At 43.5% G+C, this 19,684-nt stretch overlaps 1 protein-coding gene across 3 annotated transcripts in view; it reads left to right on the plus strand.

The window, feature by feature from the left end:
* Positions 1–11,542: 11,542 nt before the first annotated feature.
* The window catches only part of LOC129853198 (small G protein signaling modulator 1-like), a 98,182-nt gene continuing 90,040 nt past the window's right edge, over positions 11,543–19,684 (plus strand). For 2 of the 3 annotated variants that reach the window (XM_055918957.1, XM_055918953.1), the window contains exons 1-2: positions 11,543–11,646; positions 11,775–11,815. In XM_055918957.1, coding sequence (XP_055774932.1) covers positions 11,640–11,646; positions 11,775–11,815 — 48 coding nt within the window. In that variant the 5' untranslated portion in view covers positions 11,543–11,639. The remainder of the gene's footprint in view (positions 11,647–11,774; positions 11,816–19,684) is intronic. The other variant, XM_055918954.1, reaches the window with a different exon arrangement.

Here is a 19,684-nt window from a genome sequence, read left to right on the forward strand (position 1 = left end):
GATCATGTCATCAACCCTGGGCTGACAATGTGAGAGGCTGGACAGAGAGTGCAGCCCAACTTGAGCCGTTTTACTGTCGCCTGTGTTATCCGGACATTTAGACTGGAGTACAGGTATGTAACCAAAATTTCTTTCACACTATGTAGTACACCCCATGTCATGGTGTATCAGTTGGGTGACACCTGTTTACTTCATGAATGGCTGATGTCATACACTAACTGCACAAATTTCCTGTAGAATTTACTCTACTGTGGGGGAAATATATTTAGGCTGCATTGTCCAAGCCCTATATTTTAGTTTTTTTGTTTTTCTAAAGGACTGAGAGACGCAACCATGGTGGAGGAAGGGGCCAAATGTTCACCGGGGTACAGGAAGCTGCCATTATAAACTTGGTTTTGGAAAATAATGAAGTCAGATTACAATAAATTCAAAGCCACATCATCCAAGACAACACCATATTCAACAACATTCAACAAGTCAGTCTGTCCACATTGGCTCGCATTCTCAAGCGAAACCAAATCAGAATGAAACAACTTTATAAGGTGCCGTTTGAGAGAAACTCTCAAAGAAACAAAGAGGTCAGACGAGCATATGTGGATGTAAGTACAATATTGACTGCAGTACACTACACACAGCATTGTTTCCCAGTGTACTGGATAACACCATATTGACTGCTTTTGTTCTTTGTTTTCAGGGAGTACTGGAAATACATGCTCATGCAATCCCACATGAGTTCATCTTTATAGATGAGGCTGGGTTCAACCTAGCAAAGACCAGAAGAAGGGGGAGAAACGTCATTGGCCACAGAGCCATTATAGATGTTCCTGGCCAACGTGGTGGGAACATCACAATGTGCGCTGCCATCTCCAATACGCATGGTGTCCTCCACCGTCATGCCAACCTTGGACCATACGACACAGCCCATATTCTCACATTTCTGGACAGACTCCACAACATTCTCATACCACCAGAGCGTATGAATGATGCAGACCATCAAAGAACCCGGTACGTTGTAGTATGGGACAACGTGAGCTTTCATCGTGCAGCCCCAGTCCAAAACTGGTTTGCTGACCACCCACCATTTCTCGTGCAATACCTCCCACCATACTCACCATTTCTGAACCCCATAGAAGAGTTATTTTCGGCATGGCGGTGGAAGGTATACGACCGGCAGCCCTTTGTGCGCATGCCTCTTGTGCAGGCTATGGAAGAGGCATGTGATGAGATTGATGTGGGTGTGATTCAGGGATGGATAAGGCACTCAAGGCGCTTCTTCCCTCGATGTCTGGCAAGGGAAGATATTGCTTGTGATGTGGACGAGGCGTTGTGGCCAGACCCAGCTGTGGCCTGTGATGTGGACGAGGCGTTGTGGCCAGACCCAGCTGTGAGACGAGGCGTTGTGACCAGACCCAGCTGTGAGATGAGGCGTTGTGGCCAGACCCAGCTGTGAGACGAGGCGTTGTGGCCAGACCCAGCTGTGGCCTGTGATGTGGACGAGGCGTTGTGGCCAGACCCAGCTGTGAGACGAGGCGTTGTGGCCAGACCCAGCTGTGAGACGAGGCGTTGTGGCCAGACCCAGCTGTGAGACGAGGCGTTGTGGCCAGACCCAGCTGTGAGACGAGGCGTTGTGGCCAGACCCAGCTGTGAGACGAGGCGTTGTGGCCAGACCCAGCTGTGAGACGAGGCGTTGTGGCCAGACCCAGCTGTGAGACGAGGCGTTGTGGCCAGACCCAGCTGTGAGACGAGGCGTTGTGGCCAGACCCAGCTGTGAGGCGAGGCGTTGTGGCCAGACCCAGCTGTGAGACGAGGCGTTGTGGCCAGACCCAGCTGTGAGGCGAGGCGTTGTGACCAGACCCAGCTGTGAGGCGAGGCGTTGTGGCCAGACCCAGCTGTGAGACGAGGCGTTGTGGCCAGACCCAGCTGTGAGGCGAGGCGTTGTGGCCAGACCCAGCTGTGAGGCGAGGCGTTGTGACCAGACCCAGCTGTGCGGCAAGATGCTGCCTAATTATTTTTCTTGACTCTTTTTTTCTATATATTTTTTCTGAAATTTTTTTCTGAAATTTTCTTTTTCAGTTTACTGTTTTTTTGTGAGCATATTTTTATTCAGTCCAATGTAAATACACTGCTCAAAAAAATAAAGGGAACACTTAAACAACACAATGTAACTCCAAGTCAATCACACTTCTGTGAAATCAAACTGTCCACTTAGGAAGCAACACTGATTGACAATAAATTTCACATGCTGTTGTGCAAATGGAATAGACAAAAGGTGAAAATTATAGGCAATTAACAAGACACCCCCAAAAAAGGAGTGATTCTGCAGGTGGTGACCACAGACCACTTCTCAGTTCCTATGCTTACTGGCTGATGTTTTGGTCACTTTTGAATGCTGGCGGTGCTCTCACTCTAGTGGTAGCATGAGACGGAGTCTATAACCCACACAAGTGGCTCAGGTAGTGCAGTTCATCCAGGATGGCACATCAATGCGAGCTGTGGCAAAAAGGTTTGCTGTGTCTGTCAGCGTAGTGTCCAGAGCATGGAGGCGCTACCAGGAGACAGGCCAGTACATCAGGAGACGTGGAGGAGGCCGTAGGAGGGCAACAACCCAGCAGCAGGACCGCTACCTCCGCCTTTGTGCAAGGAGGTGCACTGCCAGCGCCCTGCAAAATGACCTCCAGCAGGCCAAAACTGTAATAACGACATTTACATACATTTACATTATTTAGCAGACGCTCTTATCCAGAGCGACTTACAAATTGGTGCATTCACCTTATGATATCCAGTGGAACAGCTAAGTGTGTGTGTATGTGTGTGAGTGTGTGAATGTGTATGTGTGTGTGTGTGTGTGTGTGTGTGTGTCTCTGTGTGTGTGTGTGTGTGTGTGTGTGTGTGTGTGTGTGTGTGTGTGTGTGTGTGTGTGTGTGTGTGTGTGTGTGTGTGTGTGTGTGTGTGTGTGTGTGTGTGTGTGTGTGTGTGTGTGTGTGTGTGTGTGTGTGTGTGTGTGTGTGTGTGTGTGTGAGAAATAAACCTTGACCATTTTGACCTCTTTAAGTAGACAAAGTCTCAAAGGGTCTTTGCTTCCTGAGTATAGGGAAATGCTTTTGGTGAGGAGACAACAGCTTAACTGAAGTAGTTAGGGAATCCACCACTTTTAGCACAGGCCAATTTCAAAAGTCCTAAAGAGTCCTAACCAAATATACATACTGTTGTAATCTTGCAGGTCATTGAGTCGAGAGTGCACCAAATTAGGTTAGTTTGGAAAATGGATATGACAACGAGATAGGACCAGCAGCATTTAAAGCCATCATGAACTTTACACTTAATGCGGTCTGACTTGTCGTGAAGAGTTCTAATGTAGGCTTCTGATGCTACACTATTGTTTTATACCATTTATAAAGCAAATTATTTAATTAGAACACTCTATGTGTCAAAAGCTGTCTTGTTTTTTTAATAATCATTCATATCTCATGATGAGGATCTTGTCAACGGCTCCTGTAGCTCAAACTTTATTATATTTCAAACGTCAACTCGCTGCCAACGCTGTGACTGGAGACTGAGGATAGGGTAAGGAGCTAGTCAGGGGGAAACGTCATGGCTGCTCAGGCAAAGACTGCGGGGCCCTGAGGGTCAAACCACTACAGTCACAGATCCTGCACTATATGGCACAGGCCATCTTCCACATACAGGCCTGTCAATCTGCGTTGGCACATGGTCAAAAGAACATCGGACTGACAGGGCCTCCCTGCACATGCCCTGGTGCCCATTAGAGACTGTCGACTCTGATCACACATGGACGTGTGCATGATGGCGGCCTTACACTCATATCTCAGGGGAGCTGTCACTGACATCACCGCTCCCACAATCAGAGCGATATGGATATGCACCATTGTTGTTTCTTTCTTACGATTTTTTGCATTTGTGGTTGCTGGCCTTATTCTTGTTGGTCTTGGTACTGTTATACATGTATTACTTCTTATTTTTCTTCTTGTTCTTCTTGTTCTTCTTGTTCTTTTCTGTTCCTATCCTCATTGGTGTCCGCATTGTTTTTCTCCGGTGCGTCAGAAGCCCAGATTTTTTTAACTGTCTTCTGTGAACTCATCCTTTCTGATTCAGAGGAATGCCCTATGTGTTGTTATCAATCTAAGCAGAGATTTCCAGCCATCTACTGGTTCTGTAGTCAGCCTGGGTTTACAGGGGATTCCAGACAAGCGATGCCATCATTTGGCTGCATTCCTATGAGGTTTAAGGGCATTAGGTACCAAACAAAAGAAAACAGACTGAAACATTGCTAAAAGCTTTAAAACAGCTTCTCTTGTGTACCTAATTGAATACAACCTTGTTGTGCTTTGTGTATTGTGCTGGTGTGAGCGTTGTGATGGCGTGATAATTGATGGGCCTCCCATCCATGAGTAAGCGAATGGAAGCTGGTACAATGTGTAGTCAGGCAGAAGTTCTGGCATGGCATTAAGGTTACTACATGATCTAAAGCAACAGTAATGAGTGAGTCAACCCAGGAGGGGAATCCCAGTTTTAAAGGCACACTACAGATTTTATGCTGTCGGTAGAAAAAGAGCAATCACACAATAAGTAATTGTGATTACAACATGATTATAACTCTCATTATTATCGCATTAGCCAGAATTTAGTGGAAGAAGAGCGCTGTCCTTTTGAGGCTGTGAAGAGGTATAATAATAATAATAATAATAATAATAATAGGGTAAGAAGAGGTATTACATTTCACTGCCAGCATAGCCACTTTGACAGGAGCCATTCAGTGTCTATTGGAATTGTGAAATTAGAGTACCTAGAAGCATGGCTATTTCACACTCTTAGTTTCCTAGTTATTTAATAAAGATAACTAGGAAGAGTTGGCAAATAGTGTCAGGCTCACCAGTGAAGAGGGTTGCAAAATCTGAGACAGTATCGCTTTCCCCTGGCTTTATTCCAGCTCCGAGTTCATTTCAAACTCAAGTGACCACACCTTGACCCTCTTCAAAACGAGTATGTGAACATGTCTACATGTCATGATGTAAAGCATGTGTCTCCTCTTTGGTATTTTGACAGGCATCAGAGAGTAGAAAGAATCAAACGTCCTCAGAGGACAGGAAGGCAATGAGAGAGAATGGTCCAGGCCCACAGAGTAGGAGGCCTGTGTCTGGCCTTGCTAAGCAATGTCCACCTCGTCCTCTGTCATCCTACATTACCTGCCTGCCCTTTCACCACCTGATCTAGCTGACAGGTTGGCCCCCCAGGGACTAGTGTTTTGCTGTTTACACTCCAATGGGCTGTTCCACCAAGGGTTTAGTCAAGTCCACAACCATCACATCCACTGTACTACCTGTCCTCGTCCTTAGACAAGCCCAAACATAGAGTTTCACTTACCGTGCTGTCAGTAAATGATACACACTGAGTTTTCTAGGACCCCCCCCCCCCCCCCTTGCCCTCAGAACAACCTCAATTCATCGGGGAATGTACTCTACAAGGTATCGAAAGTGTTCCACAGGGATGCTGGCCCATGTTGACCATCTGAATGACACACAAACACAATCCATGCCTCAATTGTCTCAAGACTTAAAAATCCTTCTTTAACATGTCTCCTCCCTTTCATCTACACTGATTGAAGTGGATTTAGGGATTTCACCTTGATTCACCTGGTCAGCCTATGTCATGGAAAGAGCAGGTGTTCTTAATGTTTTGTATACTCAGTGTAATTATGGGCCAACCAAACAGAAGAAACTACTGTTTGGTGCCATCTAAAATTATGCAGTAGGAAATCATTGTAACGTTAATGACTTAAGAATGACTCTAGCATGAAATATATGCATTCATGATCTATTTTGGTCTAGAAAAATTCTCACTTTCGTTCCTGAAGAAATAATTTCCAATGACACTGTCACCATCTACTGGACAATGCCAACTCTACAAGTTATTTCTCAAAAACGTCCATAAAATGTTTTAGGATTTCACCAATCAAAACGTAAATGTAAAAAAAATAAAATTGAATTAGGTATATGTATATGTATATGTATATATATAGGTATATGTATATATATTTTTTTTTTTACATATATATATATATACACTACCGGTCAACATTTTTAGAACACCTACTCATTCAAGGGTTTTTCTTTATTTTTACTATTTTCTACATTGTAGAATAATAACACATGGAATCATGTAGTAACCAAAAAGAGTTAAACATATCAAAATCTATTTTGTATTTGAGATTCTTCAAATAGTCACTCTTTGCCTTGATGGCAGCTTTGCAGACTCTTGGCATTCTGCCTAGAAGGCCAGCATCCTGGAGTGGCCTGTTCACTGTTGACGTTGAGACTGGTGTTTTGCGGGTACTAAACTCAGCAGAAAAAGAAACATCCCTTTTTCAGGACCCTGTCTTTCAAAGATAATCAGTAAAAATCCAAATAACTTCACAGATCGTCATTGTAAAGGGTTTAAACACTGTTTCCCATGCGTGTTCAATGAACCATAAACAATTAATGAACATGCACCTGTGGAACGGTTGTTAAGACACTAACAGCTTACAGATGGTATGCAATTAAGGTCACAGTTATGAAAACTTAGGACACTAAAGAGCCTTTCTACTGACTAAAAAACACCAAAAGAAAGATGCCCAGGGTCCCTGCTCATCTGCGGGAACGTGCCTTAGGCATGCTGCAAGGAGGCATGAGGACTGCAGATGTGGCCAGGGCAATAAATTGCAATGTCCGTACTGTGAGACGCCTAAGACAGCGCTACAGACAGACAGGACGGACAGCTGATCGTCCTCTCAGTGGCAGACCACATGTAACAACACCTGCACAGGATCGGTACATCCGAACATCACACCTGCGGGACAAGTACAGGATGGCAACAACAACTGCCTGAGTTACACCAGGAACGCACAATCCCTCCATCAGTGCTCAGACTGTCCGCAATAGGCTGAGAGAGGCTGGACTGAGGGCTTTTAGGCCTGTTGTAAGGCAGGTCCTCACCAGACATCACCGGCAACAACGTTGCCTATGGGCACAAACCCACCGTCCCTAGACCAGACAGGACTGGCAAAAAAGTGCTCTTCACTGACGAGTCGCGGTTTTGTCTCATGAGAGGTGATGTTTGGATTCGCATTTATCGTCGAAGGAATGAGCGTTACACCGAGGGCTGTACTCTGGAGCGGGATCGATTTGGAGGTGGAGCGTCCGTCATGGTCTGGGGCAGTGTGTCACAGCGTCATCGGACTGAGCTTTTTGTCATTGCAGGCAATCTCGACACTGTGCATTACAGTGAAGACATCCTCCTCCCTCATGTGGTACCCTTCCTACAGTCTCATCCTGACATGACCCTCCAGCATGACAATGCCACCAGCCATACTGCTCGTTCTGTACATGATTTCCTGCAAGACAGAAATGTCAGTGTTCTGTCATGGCCAGTGAAGAGCCCGGATCTCAATCCCATTGAGCACGTCTGAGACTTTTTGGATCGGAGGGTGAGGGCTAGGGCCATTCCCTCAGAAATGTCCAGTAACTTGCAGGTGCCTTGGTGGAAGAGTGGGTTAGCATCTCACAGCAAGAACTGGCTAATCTGGTGCAGTCCATGAGGAGGAGATGCACTGCAGTAATTGCAGCTTGTGGCCACACCAGATACTGACTGTTATTTTTGATTTTGAGCCCCCCCTTTGCTCAGGGACGGATTATTCCATTTCTGTTCGTCACATGTCTGTGGAACTTGTTCAGTTTATGTCTCAGTTGTTAAATCTTGTTATGTTCATACATATATTTACACATGTTAAGTTTGCTGAAATCAACGCAGCTGGCAGTGAGAGGACGTTTCTTTTTTTGCTGAGTTTATTTAATGAAGTTGCCAGTTGAGGACTTGTGAGGAGTGTTTCTCAAACTAGACACTAATGTACCTCTTGTCCTCTTGCTCAGTTGTGCACCGGGCCTCCCACTCCTCTTTCTATTCTGGTTATAACCAGTTTGCACTGTTTTGTGAAGGGAGTAGTACACAGCGTTCTTGGCAATTTCTCGCATGAAATAGCCTTCATTTCTCAGAACAAGAATAGACTGGCAAGTTTCAGAAAAAAAGTTATTTGTTTCTGGCCATTTTGAACCTGTAATCAAACCCACAAATGCTGATGCTTCAGATACTTAACTAGTCTAAAGAAGGCCAGTTTTATTGCTTCTTTAATCAGGACAACAGTTTTCAGTTGTGCTAACATAATTGCTAAAGGGTTTTCTAATGATCAATTAGCCTTTTAAATGATAAACTTGGATTAGCTAACACAATGTGCCATTGGAACACAGGAGTGATGGTTGCTGATAATGGTCCTCTGTACGCCTATGTAGATATTCCATAAAAAAAGCTGCTGTTTTCAACTACAATAGTCATTTACAACATTAACAATGTCTACACTGTATTCCTGATCAATTTGATGTTATTTTAATGGGCAGAAAATGTGCTTTTCTTTCAAAAACAAGGACATTTCTAAGTGACCCCAAACTTTTGAACGGTAGTGCATATATATGTATATTACCCTTAATGCACAGACAGTGCAGCCTACAAAAGGAACTGATCTTAAGGAAATGCAGAATGAATAATGTTTTTAGTACTCTTAGATAGCATTTCAATGCTTTTTTTTCAATCCTGTATGTGAATAAGTGCAGTTCAGAGGAGGCTGGTGGGAGGAACCAAAGGAGGACGGGCTCATTGTAAAGACTGGAATGGAATATCCGTGTACTCTAGGACAGTGGTTTCCAAACTGAGGGATCGGCAGGGGAGGTGCGGGGTCCCCCCCCCCTAAAAAAAATAACTATTGAAAGTTGTAATAGTACAACAATTTCAAAATTGGGTAGTGCATCATCAGTTTTCCTCTTGTCATGTCAGTCATTGCATACCTTAGAGAACTATTATTAACTTGTCAGAAATCAACTAGCCCATGCCAGCTAATGTTTTTTAGCTTGTTTTTTTTAGCCCATAGATTTTGTTGTAATGTTTGAGTCACTCAAATATCACATAAATACACTTTAGACATGGCAAAATGTATAGAAGTGCAAGAAAATTAGCTTTAAAATGGCAACATTTTCTCTGCCCCATGATAAAATGTGTAGAATTTCAGGAAATACGCTTTAAACTTACAACAACAACAAAAAATCTGCCAACAAGAGGGGTGTGAACAGTTTGTGTCATGAACAGTGCTTGTGCCCATAGAAATATATGTGGTGTGCACAGGGAGAGGCGGGGATGTTCCCCAAAACTGAAAGGGCAGCCTGAGTGGAAATGTTTGGGAACCCCTGCGTCTAGGTCTACCAGAATCACGGTTCAACATTTCACCACAAGACGGAGTAATAATAAAAGGAGATGCTACTGAGTGTCTAAAACAAAATACATGTGGAAACCGCACAGTTTAATTAAGCAATAAGACCCGAGGGGGTGTGGTATATGGCCAATATACCACGGCTAAGGGCTGTTCTTAGGTACGACGCAAACCCCCGATGTGCCTTATTGCTATTATAAACTGGTTACCAATGTAATTAGTAAAAATAGTAAAAATGTATGTTTTGTCAAACCCATGGTATATGATCTGATATACCTTATTATAAACTGGGTGGTTCGAGCCCTGAATGCTGATTGGCTGACAGCAGAGGTATATCAGACCGTATACCACAGGTATGACAAAACAGTTATTTTTACTGCTCTAATTACGTTGGTAAACAGTTTATAATAGCAATAAGGCACCTCAGGGTTTTGTGATATATGGGAAATATAACATGGCTAAGGGCTGTGTCCAGGCACTCCGCATTGTGTCGTACGTAAAACAGCTCTTAGCCGTGGTATATTGGCCATATACCACACCCCCTCAGGCCTTATTGCTTAAATATACACCGAGTACACAAAACACCAAGAATACCTGCTCTTTCCATGATTTAGACTGACCAGGTAAATCCAGGTGAAAGCTATGATCCCTTATGGATGTCACTTGTTAAATCCACTTCAATCAGTTTAGATGGAGGGAAGAAGACAAGTTAAAGAATGATTTTTAAGCCTTGAGACGTTTGAGACATGGATTGTGTATGTGTGCCATTCAGGGTGAATGGGCAAGACAAAATATGTAAGTGCCTTTGAACGGGGTATGGTAGTAGGTGCCAGGTGCACTGATTTGTGTCAAGAACTGGTTTTTCATGCTTAACAGTTTTCTGTGTGTATCAAGGATGATCTACCACCCAAAAGACATCCAGACAAATTGACTCAACTGTGGAAAGCAATTGGAGTCAACATGGGCCAGCATTCCAGTGGAATGCTTTCGACACCTTGTAGAGTCCAAGCCCCGATGAATTGAGGTTGTACTGAGGGAGGTCCAACTCAATATTAGAAAGTTGTTCCTATACACACACCTCAAGTGACATCATTTTGATTCACCAATGAACCAAGACTATATCCCTGTGGCATGTTTAATTAATTCTAATCTATATGAAAGAATGTTGTGTCCCCACTCTGCTACCTGAAGGCAAATGGGATATGTGAATTTAGATATGATATCCCCAGCGCACAAGATTCTATTCACACCACTATTGTCCACAGCTTTTGGAACTCCTCCTGACCACCACGGCTTTATTCAAGTCTAGAATAAACAACATGGATCTGATGATTTTTATTGCAGTATTTAATTCCCAGTGAGTCCAGATCAATGTCTTTAAACAGGAATATTGATTTCTCGGTATATGATAGTGTCATTTACCCCAGAGATAGAGGCTGTAAGACCAGGACACCAAATCTACTGGATCTGCTCAATTAGCTCTGCTAATATGTTTCAGGGGGTTGCTTAGCAACACATCTTATTGGTGAGGGAAGGCTTTTGTGTATTTTGTAACAAAATGTGCTCTAGACTAGGGCTCCGGATGTCTACTTCTCTGCAGGATATGGTGAGGATGGATAAATGAGACATTTGAAAATGGTAGGCCTAGAATTCTGTGTCTAAACATCTAGACACACGTGTAGGACAAATGTCCAAACATATCCAATGCATATGATTAGGCCTATGCAGAAAATACAGTATTTCCTGCTGTCTCTGGCTATTTTGTCTTCTCAGTTTTGTTATGGATGATGGTGCATCATCTGTAAAAACTGGCATACATGTGAAAATATGCATGAAGAATATGATGAAGCCATGATAAAAGTTATAGGAATGCTTCATTATTATGGAAATGATTCTAGAAATGAATGGTTAATGATATGCTCCTGACTTTATAAGGCCTCGTGAAGAATACGTCACCTGTTTGGACAAAATCAGGCTATTCAATAACGAATAGGTTACATAATGCCTAAATGGCACTGTCTTTGACTTGTACTCACAGACAATGCAGAACTAAATGTGAAACATCACGGCAAACATGTGTAAAAGAGTCACTTATTCTTCTTGTGTATAATTTTTATCTTGCGTTTCTGGAAAAAGTCTATAGACTTAATCGAATTTAAGAGATTACTGTAGCTTTAAGAGGTGTGCGTAAAGTCTCGAGCGCTGGCTCCTTCCTTTGCTCCACACAGCCACATTGGACTGATGGGAGCAGTGTGAAGGAGCTACATAAAGTGGACCCGATTCCATAGCAACATAAACAACAACATAAACAACAACAGCAGCAACCACAATGGCAGGTGAGAGAACACAGGACCGTATAGAACATAATCAAATTAAATATCCATCATGTGCTGAAGATGTAAATGTAAAAGGAAATGTGTTATAAAAGAAATGACATGAAACCCTTTCTGTTATGTTTTACAAGCAGAGACGCGACAGAAGCTGCTGCGCACGGTCAAGAAGGAGGTGGGTATTTTTTGGCCAGTTTGCAACAATTATCAAATAGGAGAAACAAACACTTTGGTTATGCGTATGGCTAAAATACTCCCTCCCTGAGTAGATACGCTATGCTTGTTTTTTGTTCATTCATTTACTTTTACAGTAACTGTTACCATTTTCTTTTTGTGTGCACATTTTATGAAAATAGTAGGCTACTTCATCCACTCGTGTATTTGCTGTCAATCTTTGCAAATAAGATGAACATTAGGACAAGGTGTAATATATATTTTGAAGTTGACCATATTCTTATAACTAATTAAGTATTTAATGATGGGTTAATGTATATAGTTGAACTATAAATAATCTATGTATAGGGAGGGTCCTGTCATGGAAATCCAGCTAGCCTGTAGAATGCAGTCATGCAGGACTGCATTTGCCCTCTAATGTCTTACTAGCATCTCATTATGATACTAACTAAACAAGCTATAGATGTTGAAGAATTGAAGAAGTGTTGCAAAGAAATGCTTGTCATTTTAAAGGTATAGTGCAGTTTTAGATCATTTTCGACTTCCCAAAACGTTTTTTCCCCGTGCATTTGAATGCACCGCTAACGGATACAATCCGTGACAACAAGTATTGCTACATTCCCCAAACATGTCTAGCCAAAACAACTCGAACATTTTTAAAACGGTTCAGAAGAAGATTAGCTAAAACGGTCAAATAAATTATTATCACTTTAATAATAAGGGCTCATACATGCGATAACAAGTGATACGGCATTATACGTGTCAGTTTTAAGTAAACAGTTATCAACCCATTTGGATTAAAGAGTCCACCCTAACCCCATCGCACAGTTGTGAAATCTTGTGAATAACTTTTTTTGTTTTATTCAACCTTTATTTAACTAGGCAAGTCAGTTAAAGAACAAATTATTATGTACAGTGATGGCCTACCAAAAGGCCTCCTGTGGAGACAGGCGCTGGGATTAAAAATAAATATATGTGCAGTGATGTGTCCTGCAAGGAGTATTGGTGGCAAATCTGATGGCCGAATGGTAAGGTACATCTTATCTGCCGATCTATCAATTACCTCTCCATAATCTAGCATGGGTAGGATGGTCATCTGAATCAGGGTTAGTTTGGCAGCTGGTGTGAAAGAGGAGCGATTACGATAGAGGAAACCAAGTTGAGATAACCTTAGCCTGCAGCTTTGATATGTGCTGAGAGAAGGACAGTGTACCATTGAGCCATACTCCCAAGTACTTGTATGAGGTGACTAACTCAAGCTCTAAACCCTCAGAGGTAGTAATCACACCTGTGGGGAGAGGGGAATTGTTCTTACCAAACCACATGACCTTTGTTTTGGAGATGTCAGACCAAGGTTAAGGGTAGAGAAAGCTTGTTGGACACTAAGAAAGCTTTGTTGTAGAGCATTTAACACAAAATCCGAGGAGGGGCCAGCTGAGTATAAGACCGTATCATCTGCATATAAATGAATGAGAGAGCTTCCTACTGCCTTAGCTAAATTATTGATATAAATTGAGAAGAGCGTGGGGCTTAGGATCAAGCCTTGGGGTGGCTGAGACAGCAGATGTTCTGATTTTATACACTGCACTCGTTGAGAAAGGTAGTTAGCAAACCAAGCCAAAAACCCCTCAGAGACACCAATACTCCTTGCACTCAACTCTGAAGTGGAGGCTGAGGTTTCCCCCGCTCTATTTCTATTGTCATCATCAGCATCTTCTTCATCAAACAATTTCAATCTTTCCAGGATGTCTTTGGGTCAGATTGTTAAACGTCTCAGACTTGGTGTAGTAGACCAATAACGGATCAGAGAAATTAAGTTATTTTCCTCTCCTGTCTTCAGGGGTTATTTGTGAAGTGATTGGTCGGTTTTGTCGGAAGATTCAGACTTTATCTTTATTGGTCTCATAAAAGCACAAGACCTTGTGTCAACCAAACAAAGGCATCAAATTGTCCAAGTCTGGGTATGAATGAAAGAGAGATTTAATCTCCCATCACTTACTCCTGATCTTCATAAATGCCTGTCACCAGCCTTATCAGCAGAGTACAGACCAACCCTGTATTTAAACCTACCTGTGTTAAGAGGGCCTACTGAGATTCACTTTCCCCAGGATCCCCCCCAGGTTTAGCTCCCTAGTGCTCAGCGCTTACAATGTAGCTGCTTTTTAAATAAACTGCAGTGGAGTGGAGACGGACCACATGACCAGAGCAGTCTGTGTTTCTCCAATTATACAATATGATTGCTAGACTCTCCAGCACACCACTGAGGCACACAGAACAGCCTGAGCCAGTGATATGATTGCTCAGTAGCAACTATTGGAGTGAAAATGGAAGTAAACGGATTTAGATTATTATTTTTTTAAAGCACAGATGCCTCTGAAAATATATCTTTACGCCAGGTGATATCCTCTGAAGAGAGCCTTTATGGTAAGAGGTAGAGCACCCTGCACAAGAGGTTGCTGAAAGGAAATGGAACTTGAGTCACTAAAAGTGGGTTAATATAAGCTTCTTTGTTTGCCATTTCAATGCAAATAGTAGGCATAAAGGACAAAGGCAGTGGGCATCTGTTGAGCTTTTAGCTTAATGAACATTCAGCTGCTAGGCTACATGCATTGTAAGAAACTATGTCATATGAAGCATACCACCAACAAATGTACATTTTAGTAATTTATCAGACACTCTTATCCAGAGCAATTAGGGTTAAGTGCTTTACTCAAGGGCACATCAACAGATTTTTCACTTAGTCATCTCAGGGATTCGAACCACCAACCTTTCAGTTACTGGCCCCATCACAAATATGATGCAGCAGGGAATGTTCACCTGGACATATAAGCCAGTAATGATAGTGATTCAGATGTACTCACTCTGTTTGTATTCATTAATTATTTCTCTAATTTCTTAGCTTGGGTACTGTTTGTCTGGTGGCTTGGCAGTGAATGCTGAAAGCTCTCCCTTACCAACTGGTTATGTTCCACTTTGTACAATGTCTACCTGGGTCTACACACAAAAAAAGTGCTTTATAGAACCTGAAAGGGTTCTTCGGCTGTCCCCATAGGAGAACCCTTTGCAGAAGGTCCCAGTTCCAGATAAAACCCTTTTTTGTTCCAGGTTGAACCCTTTTCGGATCTATGTAGAACCCTTCCACAGAGGGTTCTACATGGAACCCAAAAGGGTTATACCTGGAACCCAAAAGGGTTCTACTCTCCAAGGTGGCTTAGCAGTTCAGACGTCTTTTCCGTATTGTCTTGTCGTGTCCTGTATATATATATATATTTACACCTTTTCTTCACATATCTTTTATTTATTTTATTATCCAAGAACTCAACTACAAAAGCTTTCCTGCAAAAGCTTTCCTGCAACCCGCTTCACCAATTACAATTAAGTAATATTTACCTCAATCTGAAAATCCATCGTGGAAGATAGCCAGGGGCTAATTCAGAAGCTAGCCTGATAGCTAACCAGAAGCTACTCCGATAGCTAGCCAGAAGCTAATCTGTAGCCGCCCCGAAATTAGCCGGTTTGCTAGCTAGCGTTGGTGTTTCAGCTGCCCACGTTTTGCGGTCATCAGCTATTCCTTTAGCTCGATAATCTACCGGCACTTTTGTGCAACGCGACTCGGACCGGAGCATTCCGGGACTTTTTTTCTCCCAGTTTCCCCGGATTCCAACCGCAGGCTCTGGACACTTGCACCTTGATTTCGCAGCTAGCTAGCTGCATACCGTGTGACTATTGGCTTACGTCGACCCCGGAGCAAACTCAAATCATGCTGGAGCTAGCCAGCTGAGGAGTTCCATCACCATCCGGACCCGTTTCTTTTGTTGCTGCTGCAGATACGGAACCCCACCGGGCCTTCACGACTGACTGCCGACGTTATCTGCCCGAGGGATGTATCCAACCGGCAAATCCGTCCCGACGTTACCTGAACGCTCACCTGAGGCCCGCTAATCGTTAGCTGTCCTATCGGCTGCTATCTGAACAAAACCCCACTACACGGAACCTACCGACGGAAACGCACGAGGTATCTACAAACAGACCTCCATCCTATGCTGCTACCGATAGCCATATACCCGGCCAGCTGTCTGGATCGCCACGACCCCAACCAACCTCTACTCACTGGACCCTTACTGATCACTCGATTAAGCATGCCTCTCCTTAATGTAAATATGCCTTGTCCATTGCTGTTCTGGTTAGTGTTTATTGGCTTATTTCACTGTAGAGATTCTAGCCCTGCTCTCTATACCATATCCAACCTATCAGTTCCACCACCCACATATGCGATGACATCACCTGGTTTCAATGATGTTTCTAGAGACAAGATCTCTCTCATCATCACTCAATACCTAGGTTTACCTCCACTGTATTCACATCCTACCATACCTTTGTCTGTACATTATTCCTTTAAACTATTTTATCACCCCCAGAAACTTCCTTTTACTCTCTGCTCTAGTAGCTCTAGGCGACCAATTCTCATAGCTTTTAGCCGTACCATTATCCTACTTCTCCTCTGTTCCTCTGGTGATGTAGAGGTGAATCCAGGCCCTGCAGTACCTGGCTCCACTCCTATTCCCCAGGCGCTCTCTTTTGATGACTTCTGTAACCGTAATAGCCTTGGCTTCATGCATGTTAACATTAGAAGCCTCCTCCCTAAGTTTGTTTTGTTCACTGCTTTAGCACACTCTACCAACCCGGATGTTTTAGCCGTGTCTGAATCCTGGCTTAGAAAGACCACCAAAAATTCAGACATTTTTATCCCCAATTACAATATTTTCAGACAAGATAGAACGGCCAAAGGGGGCGGTGTTGCAATCTACTGCAAAGACTGCCTGCAGAGTTCTGTTATACTATCCAGGTCTGTTCCCAAACAATTTGAACTTCTACTTTTAAAAATCCACCTCTCTAAAAACAAGTCTCTCACCGTTGCCGCCTGCTATAGACCACCCTCTGCCCCCAGCTGTGCTCTGGACACTATATGTGAACTGATTGCCCCCCATCTATCTTCAGAGCTCGTGCTGCTAGGCGACCTAAATTTGAACATGCTCAACACCCCAGCCACCCTACAATCTAAGCTTGATGCCCTCAATCTCACACAAATTATCAATGAACCTACCAGGTACCACCCCAATTCCGTAAACACGGGTACCCTCATAGATATCATCCTAACAAACTTGCCCTCCAAATACACCTCTGCTGTTTTCAACCAAGATCTCAGCGATCACTGCCTCATTGCCTGCATCCGTAATGGGTCAGCGGTCAAACGACCTCCACTCATCACTGTCAAACGCTCCCTGAAACACTTCAGCGAGCAGGCCTTCCTAATCGACCTGGCCGGGATATCCTGGAAGGATATTGATCTCATCCCGTCAGTAGAGGATGCCTGGTCATTTTTTAAAAATGCCTTCCTCACCATCTTGAATAAGCATGCCCCATTCAAGAAATTTAGAACCAGGAACAGATATAGCCCTTGGTTCTCTCCTGACCTGACTGCCCTTAACCATCAGAAAAACATCCTATGGCGTTCTGCATTAGCATCGAACAGCCCCCGTGATATGCAACTTTTCAGGGAAGCCAGAAACCAATATACACAGGCAGTTAGAACAGCCAAGGCTAGCTTTTTCAAGCAGAAATTTGCTTCCTGCAACACAAATTCAAAAAAGTTCTGGGACACCGTAAAGTCCATGGAGAATAAGAACACCTCCTCCCAGCTTCCAACCGCTCTGAAGATAGGAAACACTGTCACCACCGACAAATCCACTATAATTGAGAATTTCAATAAGCATTTTTCTACGGCTGGCCATGCTTTCCACCTGGCTACCCCTACCCCGGACAACAGCACTGCCCTCCCCTCTGCTACTCGCCCAAGCCTTCCCCATTTCTCTTTCTCCCAAATACAGTCAGCTGATGTTCTTAATGAGCTGCAAAATCTGGACCCTTACAAATCAGCCGGGCTAGATAATCTGGACCCTTTCTTTCTAAAACTATCTGCTGAAATTGTTGCCACCCCTATTACTAGCCTCTTCAACCTCTCTTTCGTGTCGTCTGAGATCCCCAAAGATTGGAAAGCAGCTGCGGTTATCCCCCTCTTCAAAGGGGGGGACACCCTTGACCCTAACTGCTACAGACCTATATCTATCCTACCCTGCCTTTCTAAGGTCTTCGAAAGCCAAGTCAACAAACAGATTACCGACCATTTCGAATCACACCACACCTTCTCCGCTATGCAATCTGGTTTCAGAGCTGGTCATGGGTGCACCTCAGCCACGCTCAAGGTCATAAACGATATCGTAACCGCCATCGATAGGAAACAATACTGTGCAGCCGTATTCATTGACCTGGCCAAGGCTTTTGACTCTGTCAATCACCACATCCTCATTGGCAGACTCGACAGCCTTGGTTTCTCTAATGATTGCCTCGCCTGGTTCACCAACTACTTCTCTGATAGAGTTCAGTGTGTCAAATCGGAGGGTCTGTTGTCCGGGCCTCTGGCAGTCTCTATGGGGGTGCCACAGGGTTCAATTCTTGGACCGACCCTCTTCTCTGTTTACATCAATGATGTCGCTCTTGCTGCTGGTGATTCTCTGATCCACCTCTACGCAGACGACACTATTCTGTATACTTCTGGCCCTTCTTTTGACACTGTGTTAACAACCCTCCAGACGAGCTTCAATGCCATACAACTCTCCTTCCGTGGCCTCCAACTGCTCTTAAATACAAGTAAAACCAAATGCATGCTCTTCAACCGATCGCTGCCTGCTCCTGCCCGCCTGTCCAACATCACTACTTTGGACGGCTCTGACTTAGAATATGTGGACAACTACAAATACCTAGGTGTCTGGTTAGACTGTAAACTCTCCTTCCAGACCCACATCAAACATCTCCAATCCAAAGTCAAATCTAGAATTGGCTTCCTATTCCGCAACAAAGCATCCTTTACTCATGCTGCCAAACATACCCTTGTAAAACTGACCATCCTACCAATCCTCGACTTCGGTGATGTCATTTACAAAATAGCCTCCAAAACCCTACTCAATAAATTGGATGCAGTCTATCACAGTGCCATCCGTTTTGTCACCAAAGCCCCATATACTACCCACCACTGCGACCTGTACACTCTCGTTGGCTGGCCCTCGCTTCATACTCGTCGCCAAACCCACTGGTTCCAGGTCATCTACAAGACCCTGCTAGGTAAAGTCCCCCCTTATCTCAGCTCGCTGGTCACCATAGCAGCACCTACCTGTAGCACGCGCTCCAGCAGGTATATCTCTCTAGTCACCCCCAAAACCAATTCTTCCTTTGGACGCCTCTCCTTCCAGTTCTCTGCTGCCAATGACTGGAACGAACTACAAAAATCTCTGAAACTGGAAACACCTATCTCCCTCACTAGCTTTAAGCACCAGCTGTCAGAGCAGCTCATAGATTACTGCACCTGTACATAACCCATCTACAATTTAGCCCAAACAACTACCTCTTTACCTACTGTATTTATTTATTAATTTATTTTGCTCCTTTGCACCCCATTATTTCTGTCTCTACTTTGCACTTTCTTCCAATGCAAACCAACCATTCCAGTGTTTTTTTAGTTTTTATTTTACTTGCTGTGTTGTACTCACTTCGCCTCCATGGCCTTTTTATATTTTATTTATTTATACATATATCTGTTTGCCTTCACCTCCCTTATCTCACCTCACTTGCTCACATTGTATATAGACTTATTTTTTTTCACTGTATTATTGACTATATGTTTGTTTTTACTCCATGTGTAACTATGTGTTGTTGTATGTGTCGAACTGCTTTGCTTTATCTTGGCCAGGTCGCAATTGTAAATGAGAACGTGTTCTCAATTTGCCTACCTGGTTAAATAAAGGTTAAATAAAAA

The sequence above is a fragment of the Salvelinus fontinalis genome, chromosome 4 (assembly GCF_029448725.1).
Source record: "Salvelinus fontinalis isolate EN_2023a chromosome 4, ASM2944872v1, whole genome shotgun sequence".
In the NCBI taxonomy this organism is placed as follows: Eukaryota; Metazoa; Chordata; class Actinopteri; order Salmoniformes; family Salmonidae; genus Salvelinus; species Salvelinus fontinalis.